The sequence below is a fragment of the Folsomia candida genome, unplaced genomic scaffold (genome assembly GCF_002217175.1).
Source record: "Folsomia candida strain VU population unplaced genomic scaffold, ASM221717v1 Fcan01_Sc003, whole genome shotgun sequence".
Classification (NCBI taxonomy): Eukaryota; Metazoa; Arthropoda; class Collembola; order Entomobryomorpha; family Isotomidae; genus Folsomia; species Folsomia candida.
In genome coordinates, this window is record NW_019091195.1 from 4,863,307 (window position 1) to 4,889,772 (window position 26,466).

At 36.1% G+C, this 26,466-nt stretch overlaps 6 protein-coding genes and 1 long non-coding RNA gene across 10 annotated transcripts; 2 read left to right on the top strand and 5 right to left on the bottom strand.

The window, feature by feature from the left end:
• Positions 1-1,076: 1,076 nt before the first annotated feature.
• Positions 1,077-7,417, top strand: LOC110846290 (serine/threonine-protein kinase RIO3). The gene is made up of 9 exons (XM_022092986.2): positions 1,077-1,310; positions 4,855-5,022; positions 5,095-5,221; positions 5,421-5,745; positions 5,820-5,958; positions 6,067-6,240; positions 6,321-6,392; positions 6,459-6,575; positions 6,664-7,417. Exons 2-9 carry the CDS (start codon positions 4,861-4,863, stop codon positions 6,778-6,780), a joined length of 1,233 nt encoding a protein of 410 aa, XP_021948678.1. The 5' UTR covers positions 1,077-1,310; positions 4,855-4,860; the 3' UTR covers positions 6,781-7,417.
• A 30-nt stretch (positions 7,418-7,447) lies between these two features.
• LOC110846291 (putative cyclin-dependent serine/threonine-protein kinase DDB_G0272797/DDB_G0274007) lies at positions 7,448-9,499 on the bottom strand. 2 transcript variants are annotated; one of them, XM_022092988.2, is made up of 4 exons: positions 9,302-9,499; positions 8,190-9,010; positions 7,952-8,026; positions 7,448-7,875 (listed from the first exon to the last, which is right to left on the bottom strand). In XM_022092988.2, the coding sequence occupies exons 2-4, from the start codon at positions 8,919-8,921 to the stop codon at positions 7,774-7,776; spliced, it is 909 nt and encodes a 302-aa protein (XP_021948680.1). In that variant the 5' UTR covers positions 8,922-9,010; positions 9,302-9,499; the 3' UTR covers positions 7,448-7,773. The 2 variants fall into 2 exon arrangements, with proteins under 2 accessions (XP_021948680.1, XP_021948679.1); XM_022092987.2 differs by having other exon boundaries at positions 8,190-9,072.
• Positions 9,500-9,624: 125 nt separating this feature from the next.
• On the bottom strand, positions 9,625-11,389 carry LOC110846226 (ATP-dependent Clp protease proteolytic subunit). 2 transcript variants are annotated; one of them, XM_022092900.2, is made up of 8 exons: positions 11,219-11,389; positions 11,036-11,154; positions 10,811-10,916; positions 10,650-10,735; positions 10,385-10,559; positions 10,276-10,308; positions 10,028-10,204; positions 9,625-9,946 (listed from the first exon to the last, which is right to left on the bottom strand). In XM_022092900.2, the coding sequence occupies exons 2-8, from the start codon at positions 11,144-11,146 to the stop codon at positions 9,804-9,806; spliced, it is 831 nt and encodes a 276-aa protein (XP_021948592.1). In that variant the 5' UTR covers positions 11,147-11,154; positions 11,219-11,389; the 3' UTR covers positions 9,625-9,803. The 2 variants fall into 2 exon arrangements, with proteins under 2 accessions (XP_021948592.1, XP_021948591.1); XM_022092899.2 differs by having other exon boundaries at positions 10,379-10,559; positions 11,219-11,385.
• Positions 11,390-11,503: 114 nt separating this feature from the next.
• LOC110845837 (kinesin-like protein KIF21A) lies at positions 11,504-20,678 on the bottom strand. 2 transcript variants are annotated; one of them, XM_022092355.2, is made up of 22 exons: positions 20,349-20,673; positions 19,547-19,917; positions 18,869-18,955; positions 18,633-18,768; positions 18,491-18,557; positions 18,100-18,402; positions 17,982-18,033; positions 17,864-17,918; positions 17,658-17,793; positions 17,272-17,573; positions 16,649-17,191; positions 16,390-16,561; positions 15,317-16,100; positions 15,204-15,246; positions 14,750-15,096; positions 14,540-14,671; positions 14,271-14,430; positions 14,106-14,196; positions 13,823-14,000; positions 13,471-13,750; positions 12,942-13,396; positions 11,504-12,371 (listed from the first exon to the last, which is right to left on the bottom strand). In XM_022092355.2, the coding sequence occupies exons 2-22, from the start codon at positions 19,618-19,620 to the stop codon at positions 12,290-12,292; spliced, it is 4,479 nt and encodes a 1,492-aa protein (XP_021948047.1). In that variant the 5' UTR covers positions 19,621-19,917; positions 20,349-20,673; the 3' UTR covers positions 11,504-12,289. The 2 variants fall into 2 exon arrangements, with proteins under 2 accessions (XP_021948047.1, XP_035706063.1); XM_035850170.1 differs by lacking the exon at positions 11,504-12,371 and adding an exon at positions 12,545-12,826 and having other exon boundaries at positions 20,349-20,678.
• A 1,046-nt stretch (positions 20,679-21,724) lies between these two features.
• LOC118435060 lies at positions 21,725-22,469 on the bottom strand. The gene is made up of 3 exons (XR_004834460.1): positions 22,324-22,469; positions 21,885-21,933; positions 21,725-21,804 (listed from the first exon to the last, which is right to left on the bottom strand). It is a non-coding gene; the product is annotated as an uncharacterized LOC118435060 (long non-coding RNA).
• Positions 22,253-24,721, top strand: LOC110846824. The gene is made up of 12 exons (XM_022093664.2): positions 22,253-22,406; positions 22,487-22,613; positions 22,776-22,906; positions 22,982-23,020; positions 23,096-23,204; positions 23,267-23,340; positions 23,446-23,505; positions 23,592-23,876; positions 23,953-23,991; positions 24,083-24,245; positions 24,344-24,441; positions 24,527-24,721. Exons 1-12 carry the CDS (start codon positions 22,359-22,361, stop codon positions 24,578-24,580), a joined length of 1,227 nt encoding a protein of 408 aa, XP_021949356.1. The 5' UTR covers positions 22,253-22,358; the 3' UTR covers positions 24,581-24,721.
• Positions 24,560-26,454, bottom strand: LOC110846138. Its single transcript, XM_022092774.2, has 5 exons — positions 26,140-26,454; positions 25,410-26,051; positions 25,217-25,324; positions 24,958-25,141; positions 24,560-24,865 (listed from the first exon to the last, which is right to left on the bottom strand). Exons 1-5 carry the CDS (start codon positions 26,279-26,281, stop codon positions 24,694-24,696), a joined length of 1,248 nt encoding a protein of 415 aa, XP_021948466.1. The 5' UTR covers positions 26,282-26,454; the 3' UTR covers positions 24,560-24,693.
• Between the last annotated feature and the right edge of the window lie 12 nt (positions 26,455-26,466).

The window sequence follows — 26,466 nt, forward strand, 5'->3', positions numbered from 1 at the left end:
TACTGATCGCATGACGATTTTGTTTATAGACCAACAAATAGGTTTTTCAATATGTGAATTATGTTGCATTGTTCATGCAACGCATACCCACTCAAAAATCACATTTAACAACGTTTCGTACGACACATCCTTTCATGCCAGTAACTGACGTCAACATTCCTAAGTCCTCATATAACTTTTACAAATCAGGCAATAAATTTTATAAAAAATTGCAATTGCCATTCTATAACATGCGCTTATGAAGTTATGATACATCCCAGACTATTAGTTAGTTATCTTGTTGAGGTTTTATAACGTATCGCATAACGAATCAGGCAATGATTTCATAGCAGTGAATGCTTTCATCAGCATTTTCGGGATTCGGAGAAGTCTTTGTCGGATGAAAGCCAACCAAACCCATCCCAAAATATATCGACCTCTCCACGTCCCCCATGTCCCATAGCAACAGCCACCGAAGGTTTCATAGTACAAAATCCCACAACAAAATCCCAAGTACATTAACCCACCACTGCTGCTATACACATAAAATCCCTCGCAATATTCATGTATTGAATCTGCAAACGTTAAGCAATTACGAAAAAATATATTTTGTATATGTAGGAATCATAGAAAAACGTATAATATGGCTGATGAAGGTCCACCATTCCATAATCCTGCTACTTAATAGTCATGCATACATCTACCCCACCAAGCATCATTATCATCTGCCTTGTTCCCTCGTAAATTCATACACGCGTTCATCAAATGATGAGCATAATAATATTTGCACAATTGCAATAGGCATTTAAAGCATTGATGGCATTCCTATTAATATTGCACAATTATACATCAGCTGTTTAATGTTTAGTATACAACACTCGACATTCATAAAGAAGCCAAAATGCAAATATTTTTTGCAATGTAGCTCACCAACCAAGTAGTGAGGACAGAGGGGTAAAAAGTCATGCGATGTTATCCTCCCATCAACTGCTGGGTGATGCTTACGTTTACGTATGTACGTAGATATTGCTGTTGTTAAGGATGGATCGATGTTGAGCATCACAGCTGGGTTGTAGTAAGCACAATAAACAAAGGGAAAAGGGTTGGACCGTTTGGTTTTGAGAAGTGTGAAGCTCTCAGTCGCTCACTGCTAGTAAAACAACAACAAAGCCTTCTTACTTTTTTCCTTCAAAAATACTACTCTTTTAATCCCATAATTTCTGATAGCTGCACTTTGTAGCTGTTGTCAGATCTCGTCTCCAAACTCATCCAGAACCACACCGTTTCAAGAAAGGAAATCGACCACTCCCAATTCTTCAAGCCAACCAAAGGTTAGTCAAAAGCTCGAGTCAAAAATTGTACACTTTTCCTAGCTTGTAGTGCATATTTATTAAGGGAGGGACCACCCTCTAAAGTTGGAAATATTTGGCTCCAAGTGTAGAATTTCCATTTACACACAAAAGCCACGAATAGTTCAACTTTTTGTAGTAAGAAGTTATGGAAAAATGTCAATATATTGGTTATAAAAAGACGAATTTTTAACCAGGTCATAAAAAATGTCGATACCTTTGATTAGTATAATTGGAAAAGTTTCATCACTACCAATTCTTATTTCTCGGGCTACATGGCAAGTTGAGACAAATTCAATATCGATTTATTTATTGCACAGAGTTGGAGACATTATTACAATTGAGGGTTTTTGCAGTGGTGATGTATATTATTACGTACACATATTCGTTGTCAAACAAATAGGAATGAATGAACATATTTAGGAGCAATATATATTTTTTTGTCCTTAGCAATTTGCTCTGGCCTAGTCGAAGCTGAGGGGTTTGTTGTATTTTCCTTGAAGTTTAAATGTCATTACATGTATTTCGAGTTGTGCTTGTTTGGAGTTCATGCAATTCGCGAATCTTGATGATAGCTAGCTCACTCCATTATTCAGCATTGCATGCCCAGAGTGCGAGTCTGCTGCTCATCTGCAATTCACTTTTGCTGTCCATGAAGCTATTTTATTACACAGTTTGCATCATATTCTTGCACATAGCTGGTCTTGTCTACTAGGAAGTCCAGCCATTAATTGCGTTATCCATACCATATACTGGTTTCAACATAGCACAATTAATACATAAGTTTCCATAAAAAGTGCAGCACATTTATTACTATAAGGTAATAAATAAGTTGAGACTCTTCAAGTAGACGAATATTCTAAATTGCCAAATAGATGCATTGTTTTATATTTTCTGTATTTGCACAAATTCAAGTCAAACCACTACCTTCATAAATATACAGACGTGTATGTCACTTCATATGCATTTTATGTTGACCTGCGACAAGTCACGGGACAGACAGGAAGATGAAAACGTTAGACAAGGCACACGCCATGATCCTGTTTGTTGATTCCACAAACTAATGGAATTGAAAATATTATGACTAATCTTAAATCCGACGTAATTTGCAAACAACAACCAAAAGCAATTCCATATTCCATCCAAATGTGTGGAAACTTATAACATTCCTATTTGTTGTGACGCGATTGACTGCATGATGTAATGTTTGTGAGCATTTTTTTTACTCCTTTACTGAATCCATCCCATCGCATAGACTCAAATTGATTGGCATCGCAATTACTATAACCTAACCAATAATACCCTCAACTGAAACTTGGCCAGCGATGGCTATACTACTAATAATAAAGTGTTTAAATCAAAATGCACTCCCTTATAGTTCGTAACGCAATACAATAGCGAAATGACGCTACCAACAACCTGCCACAAAAACACGCAGTTCTGATCTGTATGTTCGATTAGAAATTTACCATTTACCTTGGTAGAGACTAAAGATCTGTCATATGTACATACGTGCTGAACAGTGTGGTTGTGCACTATAGAGACACGTATGCATATCAAACAAGGGATTCGTCAGCATACCTTATTACATAACTGGAGTTAGCGTCGTGTAAATAGTGGAAAAATCGAGTCTTTCTTTCTTTGGGGAAGACTCGACCTTGTATCATTTGTTGAGCAGTATCATCGTAATTCTTATACGTAAATAGTGTTCGTGTAATCCGTGCTCAAACCCTACTATAACACGAAACTCTTGTGCTTTTTACTTATTTACTAAACATTTAAAGGTACATATGCATATGTACATACATCTAAATGGAAGTGAGTATGTATGTATGTATAACAGGTTCACTCTTGAATTGAGACAAACTCGTAGGAAAACACGCATTATTTCTTACTGCAGTAATCTACGTTTCAATGTTCATTATTAAAACGTAGATTATTTTCTTCACAAATTAGCAACAGTTCAATTTTACTAGAATTGGTACAATTTGCATATTAGAGTACGACATACATTTCCTTTCAAGACGATCTTTTAAAAATGAAACGTAACTAAATACATATGAAAGTGCGTGCCAAAGACGGCTGCACTGATAATCTTTATGTATCTGCACATTAAGCCAGTTACATATTGTGTGAATTATGCTTGGGGTTTTATTGTACGCACCTTAAATATATTGAAATTTTATACTTGTTTGAACGCATTCATGCGATATTTCCTGTTTTTATCGAACGCAACTTGTGGTAATTACGGTGTATATGACCCACGACTCACGAGTTATTAATTAAATATGAATTTTTCGTCATATAGATTTATTTTTTTAGAGATCTGCTTCTAACCTAGTTTTACAGTTGAGTCTTTATCGTATTAATTTTTGCCTCGTTATGGAAAAGAAATCAGCACCAGCTGAACAGACCTAAATCTTATTATACACATGAGTATGTAACGTTATATTCCAGCATTCAAAATATTTAAAAGCAGCCAAACCATAATTATTCCTGTTCACTGCGTGACATGAAAGTGCGTTGTACCACAGAATGAACAATTAGTATATTGTTGTACAGTCATACAAATACAGTCATATGAAATATTGTTGGACTAAATTAAGTAAGGTTGCTTATTGCTTGCGCAGTTTAACAGTTCATCCTTTGTTGTCGTGGTGGTTTGTATGAGAGGATGTTTGCCAGTGGAGTTGCACGTGCATTTTCTTCTCATGTGTGCTAAATTCATTCCGTTTTAAGAATACGATGCATTTTATGCAGACTATAACATACATCTCTCTTTTCTGAAATGAAGGATCAGAAGAAATCCATAATGCTGAGAATGGCACCTAAATACAAAATTTTGTGCTGGCCTTTCAATTTTGGATGAAAGACATCCTTGAGTGGCATAATATACGTACAAATAAACACATGTGTATGGCGTATTGTTGTGGATTTTGGATTCACAGATAGTTTTATATTAGTGACGGAGGACATCACGTGCTGAAAGTACATTTATTTGAGTTACGAGTTTACTTAATGACTTTGTGCACTGTACTCATGCATAATGCCACTCAGCAGTACTTGCTGTTTCACAATAAGTAATATTCGTTTGAATGCTATGAAAAATGATTCGCTGTGCAAGTGAAGAATTCTTTCAGGATGAGAAGCATTTTTATACAAATACTCGCACAGGTGACCTTTTACTCACTTATCCTCAGCCCAACACAATGTTTGACATTACAGAACACACACAGAAGTCAGTGGCTCTCATTATTTTTTTTCAATTGTCAACTGCGTGGAATCATTTTTCCAAGTTATACCTGAGAATGCGACTATGCAGCTATGATGAAAATAATTAACGATGCTTTATATGTATAAGATCTCATGAAGCTGTAAAATTCATACTTAAAACATGTCTCAACTTGCCTCCACATTCGTAGCAACGCAAAACTTGATAGTAAAATGGCACAAGATCTATTTCGCATATGGCGGATGTTGATGATGTCATTTCATTAATGTAATCGTTTGTTTTGTCACTTTGCAGCGAACTATGTCCACTGAAATGATGGCTAAAGACGACCAATTCATTATCATCCCTAAGCGTGCGTGGAAAGTGCCCACGTGGAAGCCTGAGCCTTCTCCAACGGTTCGAAAGGAGAAGGAGCCAAGCTTTGTGGACATTATGAACGAACAACTTCAAGAGAGAGTTGAGGTACAACGATGGTCATTAAATATGTAGTTGATGTGGGTAGGGTTATTTTGCTAATTTATGAATTTCCTGAAGGAGGAAGAGTTTGAAAACTACGTTCGCCAGGAGTACGTCACGATGTCAAACGACTTTGTGAACCTGAAATCGGATCAAGAATATTCTATCATGCTCAAAAGTTGTCTTGACCAAGAACTCAATCTCCGTAAGTTGTTTTAGGCTTGAGATGGCCGATTTCCACAATGTTGTCTAGCTAAAAAATAAAATACATGTATGTCACAAATAAATGTACTAATGAATGAATATGAAAATTGAATGACTGAGATTGACTTGTATGCTATACAAATTATCGCAATGTTTGCAAATAATAATCAATAAAATAATGTCATCGTGGATGAATGTAGACGTGCTGGAGTTGGACGACGAAGAGGAAGACGACTCTGAGGAGGAAGTGGACTATCAAGACGACTCAGCGCTTATAGAATCTACGTATTTTAGTAAAATCAATGAACATTTTACCAAACATTCGCACTCTTCAACAAAATGCCAAGAAACCAAGCAGAAGCAACGTGTTCGTGGCAGAACAAAGTCTCAATCCCAATCTGATATTGACTCTGACACAAGAATAACCCTCTACAAATTTATGAAAAAATCCGTTCTAAACGGAACACATTACGGCATTGTCAACAAGGGAAAAAAGTCGCTTATCCTCCATGCAAATGGGGGAATGTAAGTGTATATATGCGCATGTACACATGCATGCAATTCACACAGCACGTAAAACGTATTAATAATATTTCTAGAAAAAAGTCAGAGAAGGGAGAATCTGTCCATCTCCCGAAAGAGTGCGCCATCAAAGTGTTCAAACCTTTACCCATTTCCCATGCGGATGACGAGTCGCGACCCGCAAGTGCGGCCGTCTGGGCGCACCGAGAATTTCAGGTCTTTTTAATCAATATTTAATTAATTTTCTCGTCAAATTATTCTTTATTTGACGCTAAGCTTGCTATGCTGGTGGTAACTTTGCTAATAATCAAAATTCAATTTCAGAACTTGAAGCGCTTAGAGCGGGCGGGTATTCCCTCGCCAAAGGCAGCTTTCGTCAAGAAGGCTGTCCTCGTGATGGAATTTCTCGGCAAGGACGGAAAGTCGGCCTGGAAACTTCGAGACTATCCCTTCACCAATGAGGCTACAATCAAGCTGGCCTATGAACAAGTGATACGCGTAAGTTGTAGCAGGATAAATGAATTATGCTATGTACACATTACTTATATGTTCGTATGCCTCAATTGATTAACTGATAGAACATGAAAATAATGTACAAATCTTGCCATCTCATACACTCGGACCTGACCGAAAAAAGCATCCTCTTCTACGTATGTTGAATAATAGTAATAATAATGACTACTCGTTGCGTTATTTTAATTAATTATGTTAATTAGAATAATCAATGCTACTTCACGGACCTTGCTCACGCTCTGGAAGCCACTGAGCGGTCCGGAAACGCAGATAGGTATGCTGATGCATTCCTATACCGGAACTGCCGAAACATTGTGGACGTGCGTAGAAACACATATTTTATACATATTTCTTGCATTACTTACTGCATGCATATTAACGATTCTGACTATAAATATTGTTGTACAGTTCTTTCAAAAGAGAGGCTTGCAAGGGATCTTCACCCAGGACGCGCTCTTCAAAGAGGTCACAGGGTTTGAGTACCCTGGAGTCGCAATGGATGCCGAAGGAGCAATGCAGAAGTAATGACAATTTTGCATTCGTCCCCCTGCAAGAACAGCGAACCTGGCCGAGTTGAGAGAAAATAATAATGCTAGTAATAAACCGTTGACGACCGACAACACACACCATTAAATATAAGTTATTATTGCTATAAAATAGTATAGAATAGATAAAATTAAGTAATGCCGACTACACCTTATATATGTAACCACATATAGTGTATCCCATTGTATTATTTTATTGTGAGACTTTGGAACTGTCCAGCAATCTGACCATACACACAATCCACACCAAATGCAATATCAAAAATGAAAATGTAATCATGTATGTACAACTGAATGTTTCTTCAAATCGTAGAGTGAAAGTTGTCCATTTTTATCGCAAATCCTCCTCCATTGTTTGAATTTGTTATGTTTGTCGTTCTAACTTATAAGTGCATAGCCGGTTAAAGAAAGCTTAGTTAGAATAATTTACTCTAAGCTTGTAGGATAAACAGTCGCAATCGCAAAACTAATAAGTACATTGACCATTATCATCGTCACACATTGTCGAGAATTAATATTCCATTCAACAACCAGTGTAAATTATGTGTAATAATAAACCACATATACTGCCAACTTGAAATTGATACAATAATAAAAACAAATGTTGAATTGGCAAATCCAAGAGAGAGTAATTGACGCACTTCTTATTTGTTTGTGAGGTTTTTTAGATACATTTTATTATGCACGATTTACGGAAGTACGTAACACATCAGTGTACACAATCTGATATAACTAAATAATACTAAAACCTTACTAGATATCATAAAAATAACAAATAAAGCCAGTAAGAAACTGTAAACATACTTAATTTCACCCTTGATCCGAAAGATTACGAATATCATCATCATTGTAAATTATTCTTCGTTCATACACACAGTACACAAATGACGTTTAATTTCGCCAAATACGTTAACAAAGAATTTATAATTATATTATTTTTGAATCCTGAAAATAACGATGTTTCCCAGTAGCATTATTTAACCAGCGGTCTATTTTTTCTATCATCTTCGCACGACCTATCTTTGTACTTCTTGACCTCATTCATATAAGATTGCCAAGCGGTGGTTCCTTTACCCTGAAATTTTCATAACAAGCCACAAATTATCAGATTGCGCAATTAACCATGTAACATGTAATTATACACGACTCACTTCAGTTGGACTCTCAGGACGCTGTTTTTTAACAACTCCAGTCGGCAAAGCTCTTCCACCCTTTCTCTTACCGACCTATAAACAGCTCTGAATCTAAGATTGAGTTGCTTCAGGTACATAATGGATATTTCACAAATCATTGTCAATTCGACAATGCTCAGACTCAACCATTGTGAAAAACTAGTAATAATGATACATCGTGTTGACATTTATAAAGGAAGGCAAGTTCGAGGTTTACCATGATAGGCACAGATTTTCTTGGTGGTACTGGATCCTTTGGCTGATTCTCGGCAGGTTGACCAGCGCTATGTCGCTCCTCTTCTTCTTCTGGTTTATCAAGCTTTCCCTTCGTCTTAAACTCTGGTTGCTCCTTGTGTTGCGGCTTTGGTTGTGACGATGATTTGCTGTGTTGGTCCCTCTCAGTAGTCCCACGCGTCGGTGATGACAACGCTGTTGTACTCGTTGATGGTGGTGGTACTGGGACGGGGAGTGGTGGTGCTGGAACTGGTACTGGAGCCACGAATGCAGTTGGATGGGGAATTTGGTGATAATATCCTACTCCTCCCATTGCCTGACTATGTTGTTGTTGCTGAAGTTGGGCATACGCAGCATAACCCTGCATATTGCTTTGATTGAAGGAATTATTGGCAGTATTAATCGAATCTGTAGCAGCAGAAAGAGGATGGAACTGCTGATAGGGGTTGAAGCTGGTAGCATAGGCCTGGGATATCATCTGTTGCTGGTTGGGCTGCCCATAAGGCAGAAACTGATATTTTGAATAATCAGCCTGCTGATGTTGTTGCGTGGGTGGTGCGGCTGAAAATTGTGGAGGTGGTTGCTGATAATAGGCGTTTGCTGCTGACGGATGGGTATAGCCGTACTGTTGTTGTTGCGGCTGGGGGTTTCCTCTGGTAGGATAACCTTCTGCGCCAGATGAGTAAGACGGTTGTTGTTGTTGTTGGTACATCATGGAATTGTAGTTTTGCTGCTGATTATTGTGGCCAGCGGACGGAGGTTGTCGCGGTCTTCCTCCTCCCCCTCCCCCAGAGTTATTGTTCCCTGCGTGGTTATAGTACGACATTTTTTTTACTATACTAGACGTCACGCCTAATTCACCACAACTGGAATATAAACAAGATGGGATAAGATATATATTGCACAAATGAAATGAGACGAATCATGAATGCTCCGATTTAAAATATAAAATAAAATATCAGAATAATTATGTGCAATTGACTATACATTACCCGATTGTTACATTAAATAATTAAATAAAACTTGAATTTCACATTCTCTTCGTGTAAATCGTGTTCCAGAACAGCACAGTGCAAGTTGTACTATTCAACTTACCTGCTTATATAGAAGTCGTCGAAGATAGTTTTCCTTATCGAATCTTGTCCGCTCCGTTACGGTAAAGCTTGATAACTATATCCTAACTTGTCATTTGTACTCGTATAATTTCAATTTGTTGAAAATTTGATTTCTTCACACTTCCACAAACAAAACGAGAGCGAACAACTTCCAGCTTCTGTGAAAAACATACTTTTGAACTTGGAGCTCTGTTGAAATGTTAAGACGAATACTCTATGCTCACTCTAATTGATGTTACTAAAAATACGAAAAACGTTTCATGAATGTCATGTCATGAAATTGAATTCCAATTATTTCGCAACTTTAGTTAAAATCGTTTCTTTTTATTTCGAAAGTAAAAATTACGTCCGCATTCTACAAGTTTAAAAATTGTCTAACACATTATATTCCAAGATTCTAGTACTGCAAGAAATTGAAGCATTAACCTAAGCAATATATGAATTTAGAGTTTGTATTTTTTTCAGTATTTATTGGTCAGTGTCTATCCACTACTTGATAGACGATGCTGATGCAAGTTTTCATCAGAGTTGTGCATTTTTGGAGGATGTTCCAACACAGTATCAATCAGACCAAACAATTTCGCTTCAATTGGGTTCATGAACTTGTCGCGTTCCATGTTGGCTTCTGAATAATAAAGAAATCGAGCACAATGAGCTAGTAAAAATAAGCGTGTACATGTAAGTAGTTTAAAATTTTTTATCTTACCAATATAGGTAAGATCTTGACCAGTATGTTTGACATAGATGCTATTAATTTGCTTCTTCATCTTTAAAATCTCTTCGGCTTGAATTTGAATATCAGTTGCTTGTCCTTGAGCCCCTCCTGAAGGTTGATGGATCATAATTCGAGCGTTAGGTAAGGAATGTCTCATTCCCGGAGTGCCTGCGTTAAATATAATAAAGTTTAGATCTAAAAGTTTTTACAAATAATTAACAAAACTAAATATAATAAACCTGCTGCCAACAAAAGTGATGCCATCGAACATGCTGTAATTTATAATGATTGATTTACCCACAATTTGTTACATGATTGTTAATTAATGCAGTTTATGTTTACCCTGACCAACACACCAAGTAGAAACAGGTGGCAATACGTACTGCATGGTGTCATAAATTCCGAGTCCCGCTGTCACCACACCCCCGGGACTGTTAATATATATGTGTATAGGTTTTTTGGAACTCTCAGCCTGCAGAAAGAGTAACTGAGCAATCACAAGTGACGCCATTTGATCATTGACCTGAAAATTGAACATAAGCAGCATTGGATTTTAAATTCATCTATTTTGTATCTCTTCACACCCCAAAAATAACGGATACAAATTACTTACAGGGCCCATCAGACAAATGATACGGTCCTTAAGTAACCTTGAGTAGATATCATACGCCCTTTCCCCACGACCAGTTTGCTCGACAACTTTGGAAAATACAATAAATTTAACAGATAGTACGTGTCAGTCATCAAGGTGTTTTTATATATCCCTAATATTACCTATTGGTATCGTGTTGTATTGTCGAGTATGGCTACTCAGTAGAGCTGTCAGCGAAGCTGGAAGATCCAACTTATTCTTGAAGTGATGTGAAATTGTCGGATTGTTCTGCTCGAGATAAAAAATTATTCCAAATTAGATCAATACATATAATATGTTGCACATCAATTCAATTCAAATTAATTAATTTATCATGGTAGTACAAGCAAACAGTTGTGAGGACCAACCTGATGATACGACAATGGCATGTACGATTTAGCCGCTGTCAAAGTGGAAATTCGTCGCGACGGGGTTAACAAACCAGCATACTTTGATAAGATTGCAGCAGTCTTCATCATTGGTGTTTCTAAAAGTGAATTAACTTGCAAACTGCAGATGGAAATTGAATTGTTAAAATTTGTAATACTTACTTGTTTATTAATCTTTACAGTTAAATGGTGGATAATCCACTTCCAGTGTTAACCAAATTTAGTAAGCAGTAATTGAGTGATAAGAAATAATCTGGTCACTTGCTGCTACGCTGCTCAGACGAAAAAAAAAGAAAGTTTCTCGTGTCAACATCGGCTGCTTCCCGGGTCACTCAGCAGCTTTCTGTCTACCCCCAAAATCTCATGAAAATATACCAACGCGCATGCAATTTTCAATTGGATTTTGCCTCATAATGTTTATGAAAAATTAATAATAGTACATTTAGATTTAGTTTTTGGTTCAGAAGTATGTTTTTTATTATGACTGTGTATTTCCGTTTCACACTACAATTCGATGGAACTAAACTATTCCTAGAGAATTTATTATTTCATATTATATCATATTTCACATTAATTATCTTACGATGATAGTATAAAAATGTTCAAAATAAAGCTAAAAAGATCTGATAATCTATTTTCTGAGCTACATGTGGTCCATTACTGTATGGTTACAGGTATTAAAATTGTTAATACACCCTGAGAAATCGAATTAACTATTTCTAAGAATACTAATTTATTTGCGAGTATCAATCAATGACATAACATTAATTAATTAATTAATACGTACGGAATGTCGGATTAAGTTATTAAAATATGGAAAATGTGAATGAGAATGATATTCACCGTTCGGAATTTATAATAATTTGTATTGCAATAGACACAACCAAAATAAATAATTGGTAGAATTACGTGTTAAATGCGCGAGATGTTTTACTGTCATTAGTATCATAATACAGGTTTTTGTGCTATATCTATTTACTTACTGCGGTCATCCAGTACAAAAATTATCAGACAGTGCGTAAAAAATGCTTCCATCCAGTTTAAATAGTGACATTTAAAAAAGAAAAAAAAATCCGTCGTTGGTGCTAAATCTAACATGCATGACATTTGACTATCAGAGAACCTTGGACCACACTCCAGTCTACATTTAAATCACCGATATTTCCAATAAGTCTTCGAGGTTTCAAGTGATGGCTGCGCTATATATTTGATACGACGATATACTTCAAGACTTCATGATGGCGATGATTGATTGTTGTTTCGAGAATCGTTGATATATTTTCCCTTAAACTCCCAACATCCAACGCCATAATCCCTGAAGTAAGGACAAATAAAAAACCAAATCAGAGTAAAAGTAAAACAAAACAATCCATAATGGAAGAACGCGCAACAAGCCAAACGTCATGCACTTTTAATGTAAGACAAGCGAATTCTTTGTGAGTTAATTATCTAACACTTTGGTTGAAAATAATTGTTTTCAAAATAAAGTAAAATGACGAGAAACAATTTATAAAACAGAACAAAACGATTGTAAAGAAATCTGAACAAAAGTAAATTACAAATTATTTAAAATTTAAATGATAATTTCGTCAATAAGGTAGTTCGAATCCAGTCATCAGATCTTCATTACTCCGATATGCCATTTTGTTGTTGAACTTTCTGTTTGCATATAATCTTGGACTACTTGGAAATCGGCTATTAGAATATTCGTTTTGACTATGAAATAGATTTTTATAAGCAATCAAAGCTTCTTCGTCAAACTTCCACATGCTGCATGTTAAAAAGAGAAGGAACCCAAATCGTCGTATAGTGAAACATTATTAATTAGTATTTTGCCAAGATGATAGAAATATAGTACATGTAGAATAAATAGGTGAGAACATACCTGACAAGGCCGTTTGTGACACCATTATTGCTATTTGAAGTACTACCTCCGGCAGTGAAAACGAGACGACTATTGACACATAGGCTCTCAACTGAAAAGTTCCCAGACGGTTGTTGGCAATTTTGACCTCCGTTGCTGACGTCCATTTTTATCACTTCCTTAAGATCCTTATCCCAAATTTTAACACTTCCATCCCTGCTAGAACTTAAAATGTAATCCAAAGAACTATCAGGAAGATTGGAGATTCCAGTAATCCATCCCGCGTGAGCATTTGAGCTACAGCATATCATTTTAGACTCTGCCATGTCCCATCGTTTAATACAAGTATCACGCGATCCGGAATAGACTTCAGAACCCTTGATTAAGAGAGCTTCAATGCCGTCGTAGTGTGGAGGATTCAAGTTTTTACGAGGTTGAACACTCTCAACTGACTGGTCGGGTTTGATAAGGTACAACTAAATAAGAACATAATTTATATTTCACCTAAAATCACAGATAAGTGGCTCGGACGAATTTTAACGATAAATACCTTGACATAGTGATCTTTAGACCCAGATACAATAATATCACAAACATCTCCATTGATTTGAACATTTTCTGACGCAGCGAGACACATAATATTTGACGAGTGTTTCCCAGCCAGCATTCCAATAGAACTATTTAGCTGTCTTCTATCCCACACTCTAATTCTATTATCGAATGTCGTATATAAATAATTCCTCAATACTGCTATAGATTGAATTTGATGTTCCCCTTGCGGAAGGAGTCTCGAGTCAAAAGATATCTTATCAACCGCTGAACCACTAGACCTAAATCATAGGGCAATATTAATTATATATTGCATACCGCGGAATTATAATACATAGTATATACACACATACGTTAAAGTTTTTTGGCATGTTCCACTCCTAATGTCCCATAACTTGACAACATAGCTTGATGCGGTAAGAAGAGTCTCTTCGCTCTCTAGAAACTTTACGTATTGGACGTTATTCGGATGTCCAGAGTAAGTAGCTAGTTCAACCCCACTTTGTAAGTCGAATTCCTTTGCTGTGCTATCTACAATTCAAACAATGACAAACATTAAATATGTAACGTTATATGCAAAGGATTGAGAATGGTTCGAATAATAGAAGACACAAGTATTGTTGCTCTGACTTGTACCTTTGGATCCAGTAAATAGTTTACTATCTGTTGCTTGCATGCTAATCACAGGTTTTGTGTGACCTTCAGCGGTGTGAGTGAGGCTAAGTACCTATAACACACCAAGCCATGAGTTTTTTGCAAACCTGAATGAAATAATGGAATTCTATTAAGTAAATTTCTTACTCTATCTTTAACACCGTTTGAAACACGACGAATTATTCCTTTGCTATCAACGTTTAGCAGGTGGTTAGTGTTATTATCGCAAATATTTATATCAGCAGGACTGTTAGTAAATTTGGCGAGGGAGGAGGAAGAAGGGGCTGGAGCTGGAGGAGATTTTTCTCTGTTAATATAATTAATATAATTAATTAAATCACATTCCATCAGCACAGATTTCAGTGGTCATATAAGAGTTAATGCAAGTATGTATAAGTAATATGCAATCGCATTACATAAGAAAAGTAGTATTAAAAACATCAGCATGATTCCCATTTCTGTTAGTTTCGGAGCGTAATTTTTCTGGAGGATCTACGTGGAACTTTTTATCGGCAACGTTATATGTGTCTTGGCGTTGCAGTTGTGGCCTGGAAAAAGACAAATACTGGTTAATATTGTAACCCATAGAATAAATAGTGTTAAGATATGTCAACTAATGTTATTGCCTTCGTTTATTAACAGTTGGAATTCTCAAAGACTGTGTTTGTCGGGTTCCTCGAAGAAATCCTAGCTTTACGTCGTTTGGGTTCAAAAATTCTGACTTGTTAACCGAGACATTTTCCAAGCTGCCAAGTAACTCTTGAGGGGTGGAAGTCAGACGTCGAGCTTTTCTTAATTTGCTCATGTTAGAAGAAGATGATTCTCCAGTATTATTTTGGCATTGAAATTCAATGATGGCGGTAGGTGGGGGAAGTTCCGGAATGTCATCGTCATCTTCATTACTTCGTGATGCATGAAGACGATTAATCATATGGTGTAAAAGGTCGCGAAGGGAGGCAATTTCCTTGATTTGCTGTATATAAAATTAAACTTTTGTCTAACAAAACATATAAATTAACTGCGAATAATAAGCACAAGTACTGAACGTCACTAATGCACATCACACGTGCAAAGCATTACCTGCTTTCCATTTTCTTCTAGATCGTCTACTCTCCTCTCTGATCTATTTAAATGAATAAATGAAGCAGATTTAGTTTGACTCGTACATTATTACGCATAAGGCAATTCCCTACCTTTCCAAATCAGTGAGATTCATTAAATTCATTTCAAACATCTTTTTAAACATGTATTGCATCTCGTCCCCGTCAAATTCGGATCCATCAACGTCTATGATTCCAGCAGACATTTCTGCAATTTGATTTTGTATTTCACTAATTCGCTCCTCGAGGAAGTTGAGATTTCCTTTAACACTCTCAATGTCGTCCTCAATCATTTCATCCTTCATAATTATGTTTTCTAAGTCTGCTAATCTAATACGGGTATGTGTTCTCTCCTCAATCAAGTTGAGCATCTCCTTTTCCAACGTAAAGACCGTTGTTTTAATTGTAACTGACTTTCTAATTTCGTGTTGCAAGCTACTCCATTTCGATTTGGCTTTTTGGGGCGAACCAGCGGTACCTGGTCGACTGGGTTTTCCCTGGGCCTTTCTGCTCATTTGCAATTTATTAATGCGTTTCAAAGAGTTGACTTCTTCCAATTTTCGTTTCAATACTTGATCTTTCATTATCTTTTCATTTTCTAGTGTTTTCAGCTTGATATCCTTCACTCGTTGAGCTTTCTTTAGCGACATTATTTCCTTTTGCCTTTTCAATTCGATGTCTCGGAATCTTGCAGTCTCGACTTTAGCTTGCTTTAATAGTTTCACTTTTGTTTGTTTCAAATTGTCAACTTCAGAACGTAGCTTGTCCAATTGTCTGGTACTACTTGCCTGATTCTTTAGTGCTACGGCATGTTCTTTTTGCAGGTTTTGCCATTTTTTAATTTCGGATTGCATATTGGATAGCTTCTTTTCATAATCTGCATTATTATTAGATTCATAATTAATTCAAAGCAGTCTGCATTCATAAAACAATAATTTGTAGATAAAAATAGCAAGGTGGTTTGGAGGTGATTATGTACAATATTTCTGATATTCTGATCTAGCAAAATCTGCATTACTTAAAACAATAATTTGTTTTAAAAAAATTCGGTTTCCTTTGATGCTTGATTTGTCTCAAAGCGTCATCAAAGCGTAATCGTGTGAATACTGTTCAATCATCTCCAAACCACAAATCTCCATCGATGATCCAATCATAAAAAACCATACCTGCATTCACTTGGGCAGATCTCTTCCCACTGGTAAGAGTACCCAACACTTTGTCTCTCTCCTGCTCAGTTGCCTTCATTTTCATAAACAGACAGTCGAGTTTCTCCTCATAGTGGCGCTTCATATTTTCCATGTGTTTTTGACTTCTTTCTAACTCTTCGATCAAACGTTCCTTTAAAAAATATGATTTTGATTAACCATCGTTTGTTAGTTAATCTAATGCAATGTAATTTTTGATACAAATATTAAAAAATTGTACCTTGACACTAATTTCAGATGATAGCTGAACTATTTCTTCCATTTTTTCTTGTTCCTCGGAATCACTCTCGCTATCTCCACTCTCATCACGACAATCTCGTTCCTTGGATGATAGTTGCTCCAACTTCTTTTTATCATTTTCAATATCAGCACGAGCGTCTTCTAAAATATCTGAATTTGGAACAGGGATAACAGGATCCATGAAAAGCCTCCGTGGACTAGATAAACTTGTATTTAGCTGACGTTGCTTTGATCGTAATTTCTGGCACTCTTGTTCGGCCTCGTATAATTTAGTTCTTAAATCTTCTATCTCCATGATATATTTTTGAATCATATTAGTTAAATCACAATCTGCACTTGCGCTACCGGATATTTCTCCAAGAACTTCTTCAGTCCTCTGGCTGGCGATTGTTGATGTTAATTTGTCAATTGATTCTTGTTTCGACTTTAAACGAGACTTTAATGATTCCACTTCCGCCAGTAACAGCATGTTTTCTTGATACGTGTCTTTAAACTCCAATGTATCACTACCAAGAAGCTTTCCCTGGACAAGCAAGATGAGAATTATTTAACTTTTTATTTAAATTACTATTCCGTCTGAAGAATAATTCAATTAATCAGTACCTGTTTGTATTCTAACAATTCAGTTTCTAGATGTTCAATTTGCCTTCGCAGACTTGCAATAGTTCTGGAGCTCTTGTCCTGGTTGATCTGGACACGATTCTTGATATTTCGTGCCCGGTTGGCATACTTTAGTGTATTTAAGGTTTCCACAAAATCACGATCCGATGGACTAACACATGCAATCATAACCGTACGCGAATTTCCACCTAATGAATCTTGCAAGAGGCGCGTGAGTTTGCTGTCTCGATATGGAACATGACCGGCTTTTCGATTTTTATCACCAAGTGCACTTATCACATTACCTTTAAAAAAAATTAATAAGGCGCATTTTACTTTCATTTTGTCGGTGACATCTCTTTGTTCAAATGAAAAATAAAGCTACCAACCTAATGCCAACAAGCCACAGTTAATAGAAATTCCTTCTTTTTGGCGATCTCCTGTAGCCAATGTTCGTTTTAATCGTTCTGATCCTGCTAAATCCACAAAATGAAACTTTGCGGAAAGAGTTTCGAGCTCAGCTTCCTGAAATAATTCCACATTGGTATCAATCAAAGTATACTCTTAGATTTATTAATTAGTATTATTTTATTACCCCAAAATTGTTGGAAACTCGTGTTTGAGTAACGTGCATCGTAAAAATGGCATGGCTGAAATTCATATCAAATACTTTAAAATAAGTTTTGAAAAATATATCTAACAACTCAACTAACCTTCTGGAACTTGTATCATTCATGTTCGTAGATGCGGTCGTCCGTGATAGGGCTGTACGATATGATCAAGAAATTAAATAAATGATACCAACAACAACAAATAAACAATCCAGCTTACCTCCTTCTCGCAGAATTGAAAGTGTTTCGTGGCAGGTGGAAACATTCACTGTTTGCACTCCTACCAAGTAAATGGACCCATTGGTATCTTCATGAATTTTAATGGGACCATTAGCAGAACCTGGACGAGATGGAACAGCGGACGATGGTCGCATCGAAGATTGATTCAAAAGGTCAACTACGTCCTCATTGTAAAGCTCTACAAAGTTGAGTTGAACAGTAAAGTCGACCCGATCTTGTGATTTTTCTTTTCGCAGTTTTTCGATTTGGCTAAAAAGATATGTCACAGCTCGAGGAATTATTCCTGCAATACAATATTTAAATAGTTTTCATACATGCTGATAATTAATAACTAATAATTATTATATTTGTACACAAAGTACGAACTTTACCTTGGGCCTCAACACTCGGATCATATTCAAACCCGGTCCCCATTGTGTAGGTCTTTCCTGAACCCGTCTACATATATGTTGTGCGTTAACGATGTACAAATACTTTATGACAAATATAGGGTAGATAGATTTGAGTATCAACCTGTCCGTACGCCAGAATAGTGGCATTGTAACCTTGAAGACAACCATCAATTAACTGTTGCACAACCTGGTCGAAGATAGATTGTTGTGCCGCATTTTGATCAAACACATAGTCGTAAGTAAATGCATGATTGGATCTGAAACAGAATAATGCATAGATCGTTACTTAATTCGCTTCTTTATTGAAATATGCTACGGAAAGACTTTCACGAAAAAACGTTCAAAGAGTTTACTTACCCAATCCACACCTGAGGATGCCCTTCTGCCACAGTGGTGCATGTTTTACAGCCTTCGATCACTTCCCGAGGCAAGCATGGTCGAATTCTGAAAATATGCAAGTAAATATGCAGTTAGATAGAATCATGTTGTCATTTAACCTAATTTAAAATTATATTTAGATAGGTTAGGCCCACCTATAATCATAGTGACGTAAATATAAACTCTAATGACAAACAGCAGGTTAAGAGGGAATAAAATATAAAAAAAATGTTGTAATGAATAACCATAAACCAAGTCAACTTCAACTACTACTATGGTTAAACATCGGCAAATGACAAATTTGCTTCCCACACATCAGCAGACTTGCAAACCAATTCTGGATCATCTCCTTAAACGACTTTGCTCATGACTTAAACTTTTATGACTATTTAAATAACAATAAATTAAAAATTGTACTGGATGAATAACCTTGAATATTAAAATAATACATCATATGACCTAGTCTGGACATCATAATGGCACAAATACACCCTTAAAAGAGTATATTTTTGCACAAATTAAACCCAAATAAAGCGATTAAAAACTACTTTAGGTCTAAATACAAATTTAAAGTGACATGGTTCCATCTAACTGGTGGAGGTTTTGCTTTGCTCTTACTTCGTGTTATTATATAAAAAATAAAGTGTACACAATTACCTTAGAGCGACTCTTACGGAGGAGTTGTCCTCAGAAAAATTGTGTTCTCCACCTCCAACATCATCGAAATCCATTTTTGTTATGTTTCACTTTAATTTAAATGCAGTTACGTTGCAACTACCAAGTTAGGTTATCAGCAAGCTCATGGCTAATAATCGCTAACAAACAGTCATCAATTGTCTCTCCGACGACGGGTGATGATACGCGGCACTCATCCGGTTATCGTATATCCTTCAGCAGCAGTTATTAAGAGATGAGTGAATAATGAGGACTCTGCTTTATTATGACCACCACCCCACCAACTGCTGCCAATGCACAATAATGATGATGTGCAGGGAACACGAACGTGACTTCCAATCTCATTAACGGATCTAAAAATAGCAAAGAAAATCGTCGTTTGTACTTGTTATATGAATATATCTATATTCACCAAATGTACATATTTCATGTTACAACTACATGTGCCTTCAATTCAAAATGGTAAACGAACAATTCTGTGTAGAAAGAAGTGTAAGTGTAAGTAAGTGTAAGTGATTGATTTGAAAAGATTCATTGAAGTCCCAAATTCAATTGAAAACTTTTTTTGACATTTTACAAAAAAAAACAATATTCTCCAAGCCATATCCTTTGAGGCTACCAATTTCAAGAGTAATGACTAGTAAATGAATGAGCAACTACAAATTAAAATGTAGTATTTACTACGTCTGTCAACTATTAACACCTCAGATCACCAGGTGTGAGGCTGGCTTGAAATTGGGTTATCTAGACATGCTATCTATGATAAAAAATACCACTTCCTTACCATTTCAGACTTCCTTTCTGGAGGCAATATATAATAGTGATAATAAGAGCCGTTATCGGAATAACACACTTTTTTATGAAGCACAACACACAAGAAAGAATACCGATCCGAAATACCTTGAAACTAAACAGCGACGCAACAGAGTAGTATTTTAATTTATTGCAGCCTAATTACGAATTATATCCTCATTTAAAAAAACTAAAATTTGGAAGAACAGCCAAGCGAAAGCAGCGAGTGTTTATATACTAAAAATTTAGAGACTTCTTCTGTGCATGCAAAAGCAAAGGTTGTGCACTTCTTCTTGACTGAAGTTACCGTTAGCAAGAAGTGACTGGCTTGATTCGTTGGTGTTGGTGTTGGTGGTGGTGTTGGAGGGATGGGACCCGCTGCTGCTCTTTCTATGTTTTCAGCCCATCTCACGGCTTTCCTCGTCTCATCTCTCATCTCATAAATACGTGCAGAAGTAACTGTTGAAAAGCATTGGATTGTATTATTTTGCAGGTGGAACGATAAAGGAGAGGAGAAGATGAGGTGCAGAAAACAATAAGAAAAGATTATGATGGCAAAGGTTGCGGAGAGTCAATCAATATGAATGAAACGATAGGGCAGACGTTGAATATAAATGTGGTTGGATCTCATCAGCCACTTCGGCTCCACAAAGACTAGAGAGTCAAATGTCAGAGTCTCAGTTTGCATCCCGTCCGTTTTTGGCATTTATATTATGGACACTTTTATTAAACACAAACGCGTTCAAAAAATATAAATTCCATATGATGTGTATATTTTTATAGTGCAATACAAATAATTATTTGAAAATAAATGTATGCTATTTGATAGCATAAATATCTCATCCGGTTCGCGTCCGGGTGGTAGAGATTCAACTAAAGTCTGTTTATTTTATTAGGAATTATGTAATAATTATTATTTAGAAAGAATTATTTTATGTTTTAAATGGTGTGTCAATTTATGTGCATATAAGTCTTATGCAATAAGGTAAATCTTATCTTGTATAAGTCTTATACTTACAAGTCTTGTAAAAGTAAAGAGCGGTGATCTTGTTCGTCTATCGTTTGTAGAGGTTTTCTCAACCCACAAACGTGGGTTTTTCTTCTAGATACTCCCCATGCCAAATAAGTGTATTTTATATTTTATAGATGTGTTTGTACCTATCATTTTTTTAGTTATTACAAATTTTTGTCTTAATCTTATAACATGAGAGACAGATGAGAGATTACTAGTACGTAGTTGTGGTAAGATGGAAATCTAGTTCTACTAGACAAAGATGATGATGCATTTGGAGTCGCATACGAATGAAAATGAAACTATGATAATGATGAGATGACAAATAAATCGTGAGACAGATTTTTGAACTGTATTATTCACTTGCAATTTACAATACTGATTGTGAGTCAATATTAAATAAAGTTGCTTCAATTTTCGGTTTGGAGCACTTCTCCTAAGAAAAGAGAATTTTATAGTTTATTACTAACAAATTATTACTTTTTAATGGGCATTGTTAGTTATTTTTTTTTTTACTTTCAACTGTCATTGCGCCACGCCTCAGATAAGAACGTCACGCTATCCGCTGAAAGTGATATGATCTTTAAATACGAGTTTCAAAATTATTGCTAAAACTGGGTGTGCTTAATAATTTGACCGGAAGTTAATAAAATATGCATATTGCATATTATACAAATGTATTAATAACTATTCATTCCCCAAAGTTTAATCACGTTATATGAATAACCGAAAATCATGGAAGTTACAAATTGAGACATGCGATGTCTGCCACAATGCTGGCATGCAGGCGATGGTTCAATTAATGTGATAAACGAGATATCAATTACGAATAGCATTATCCAACAATCATTTGACATGTATCACGCCAGTTATGAAACTTTTCAAATTTTTGATGTTGGTCTAAATAATAAATTGGCAATTGGGACATAAATAATATTAATTGCAAATCACTCACCTTGCTGGACAAGTGCTGGAATATTCTATAGAGCCATGAAGTACAGAACATTTTATTTGGTCACTGTTTTGGTAATTTTGGGGGTATGACTTGTAATCAATGCAAGTACAACAAATGAATTATTTTTGGAGGACAAGTATACAAACATTGACGACATTTGCAGGTGCTGGTGGTTGAGCACAAGGCGGAGGAAGAAGAAGGAGAAAGTTCGGAAGTGGTGGACTCCTTGGATTGGCACGAGTCTGTCTGTGTCGACCTCAACGGGGGGTACGGCCGGAAACCTGATTTGGGTAATTTGTAGTGTGATAAATCACTTAGATTTTATTCTATTATTCGTTCGGTAACATCCGAGCAACATTAATGAACCAAGTGTAATGGTACAAAAACAGTGCTTGAAACCGATGTGATAGTCAGTTTTATGTCATCCAGTGTATTTTTTTTAATATACTTAGGAATGACTTGCTGCAAAAACCAGACACTCTCACTGCCTACGGGTCTAGTCGAAAATTTGTATACGAATTTTCAATTGATTAATTGTGCCAAGGATGTGGAATCAAAAAGCAGTGATTTAGCAACAACATTGGTATTGCATACTTGATATATGTAAGAATTTAGAGAAGACGCATTTTTGATGAAACTCAATGTAATTAAATTACAGTGGAACGTTACGTTTTGTGTCTTCAAAAATTCCTCGGCAGTAAGACACATGCTAATTCAATTTTTCTAAAGGTTAACCCCAGAGTCTCTCTTGTTTGCAAATATTATATTTCAGTTCCCTCAAAATAAGATTACATTTCCAAATTTTTTGAAATTTATGACTACTGCGTATCCAAAAGATATTGTTAAGGAACTCGAGACCAGTTCAAGCAATTGTGAAAAAGGTGAGTGTTTATTGGTTTACTTTTTAAGACACGCATTGTATTGTTGTTGCTTGCATATTTAGATGCGTCTAAAGAAAAAAAAACGATAGCAAAGCTGAGAAAGTTTTTTGAATGTTTTCATAAACATGAGAAAAAGGTAAAAAAATGCTGTTTGTTAATTTAATACTAAGGTGTTAACTTGCCTACATCACTACCCGCTGTATCTAACTGTATGCGCATTTGGCAAATATTTGACATGTAGGTGTGTGATAAACCATATAAATCTCCTATTGTTTCTGAGAAAGATAAGTTTGACAAGAAGGTAACTCATTAATAAGAAGCAATATATTTAATTTCAACTGTAGACACACTTCCATGCCTTCATGTGTGTATAATTTGTCCAATTAGCACGACTGTTCTGAGATGGTGGGACTAAATGGAGATGAAAGGCGAAAATATTGTTGCAAAAAGCAAAGTATTCCTTATAACTTTCTCCAATTTTATCAAATGTTCCCTCAAGAAGAAGAGCATCAGCAAATGTCTGAAAATTGTTCAGAGTCCTTTAAAACCAAACAATTAGAATTGGATCCAGAGTTGAAAAAAGCAATCGAAAAATTGGACAATAGTTTTGATGAGAGTCTTAATAACACTTCAGATGAGTCAGGTTCAAATCCCAGAGAACTGCTCATTAATGTAACATTTAATGTTTTTAGGCATAATTATTTTATTCACGGTACATAGTATTTTATTAACATAAATCATTTTATAGTGTGAGGTGGCATGTTCCATTCTATCATCAAACGATTACGTGAGATACATACAAATACATATTTATATACTTATGTTTCCTGCACGAAAGAGGAAATCTCGCTCATTCATTGGTATACATTTTTTTGCAGTCTATCAAGCACTTGGTAATAAATTTTGATCAAATTATCACAAATTTGACACGAAATTTTGGGAAAACAGTTTCGACGGATTTGACAAAAATTTTAACCAGCCGGAAATCATTGATGCAGTTCTCCAAGAATTCGACACAAAAACTAACTTTTGATGAGCTTAGTAATTTCGAACATACCTAATACAAATTACCCATGCATATACACAGCATATTTTACTCCAGGTGAGACTGAAACTATTTCTTAACTCATTTTTTCTAGACAAAAAGTTTAAACCGGCTCCTGAACTAACAAAAATAAAATTCTACTGCGAGTTTGCTGATATCATTAGACAGGAAGTCGAGAGAGCCCTTCACGAGGTAAGTAATTAACAATTTACAAGGATAATTTATCTGAATGTAAAGTTACGCAATTAAAAATCGTTTTCTACGTCTCTCGTTACAGTATTGCTTTGACAAGGACTTTGCTGACATTTGGTTTTCCAAGAAGAACCTCTGAATTTTCCATTAAATTCAAATGGACATTAATGTTTTTTTTCATAGTGAATTAATTTGTTCGTCTACATTTCCATACTAAATATAACATTTTTTTTGTAAATCACATAAATAAACTCACGTCTTTGTGTTTGATAAAACTCTTCTAATAACGCCAAAAAGTTGATTTCCAATTTTGCAAACCACAAAAATAATGAGATGAGGCTCTGCTTTTTTTGCAAATCGTACCAGTTTTTTCTCAGTTATTGGCTTTGCTAGAATTGGTCCATATCTCACGAACGCTCTCATGCTGTTAAAATGTAATGTTTATTTATTTGGTTGCATTACCTCACTAAACTGCACTGAAAATGATAAATTGACTACATAGAAAAAATGACTTACAAATGAAAATCGGCAAAAAGTGAAATTCCACACTGAACTCCCTTCCACAAGGTTCGTTTTGCATCCTTATTTGATGCGGCCTTCAAAGTGTCCAAGGCCAGCTTCACCGAACCAATTATTGGTAACATTTCAATAAGATCTGACCGAGCAACAATTCCGTAAACTTGTATTCCTCTGTTGGTGTCTATGTAAAAGTAACATTTTATGAAAAATCTTCACTTTTATGTAGTTTGCACATAGATAAGATTCCCTCGATTACCTGGAGATACAGCATTATTATCGTTTGATGCCGATACCTCTTTTGGCTTTGGTACATCCTTATCAGGAGCAAGTGGTGGAATCGTTGGAGCCGGTTCTACCTTTTCACCTGTAATTAATGGATTATTACAGCGACTCTGTGGTTTTTGTGATTACAATTTGCAGAAAGAGAAATCAAGTCTATATCGTCTCACTAATTTTGACGGGGACGGGAGATGGAGTCCTTTTTCGAGGTACTTGAACAGGGGTTGGGGCTGCTGGTGTGGGTGGTGGGATAGAAGTTGGAACGTTTGAATTGGACGAAGGAGTGGCAACAGGAGGAGGAGGAAGGTCGTCCTTCTTCGGAGAAAGTTCCTTTTGATTCGACTCTTGTGGGGCTGGAACTTGAGTTTCTTCTTCTTCCTCCTCCTCATATTCATATTCGTACTCGGATTCCTCTTCTTCTTCCTCTTCAGCTTTCCCTTTTGTCTCCTGTGGGGTAGGGTTAGGTGGAGAAGCGCTTTCCGCTTCGTTCAACACCTTGCCATGCAGCTTGGTCCCACTCGGCAATTCGTACTGATATTCAATTTCTGATGGCCTCAAACTGTCATCTTCGGGATACTCAAACTTTGCGAAAAACTTTAATTTCTTCCACTTTTTCATCTCGGAAGCCTCCTTGTACGCTTTCTCTTCATCCGCGGCCCACGATGTTTTATCCAAGGATGAACTTTTTGGAAACAGATTAATTGCATCTTTTCCTGATCCTCCAAGGCGCTTGGAAACTATCAGCCCAACTTCATCAGTTGGTAAACCTCTTTCTTTTGCCCACTTTCTCCAGTCGTCAGTCGTATTTATTCCTGTTGAATGTCGAATTACAAAATAATTATAATTAGTAATTGACTCATCAATAAGTACTCATCAAATAAATAGATTTGACATGATAACCTCTAATCATGTGATCCGTGCTGATATCAGCAGACAGATATTCAATTCTCCCATCGTGACCTAGTTGATACAAATCAATCGGCCCCTTGTCTGTTGGGTAGAACGACCTCAGGCCTCGTTTCGGCTTTGTGTTCATGAACATGACTTTTTGATATAATTAAAATACGTGTCGTGTATGTAGAATAATCTGTCTATTGATTATGCTATTTGATGAACATTATTATGGATCACTGTACAAGTTCCAGTTTATTTTTGATCTAGAAAAGTACTATAGTGCATACCGTGCAGTGCAGAATTTCGGATTACTCTGCCAAATCTTAATGTGGA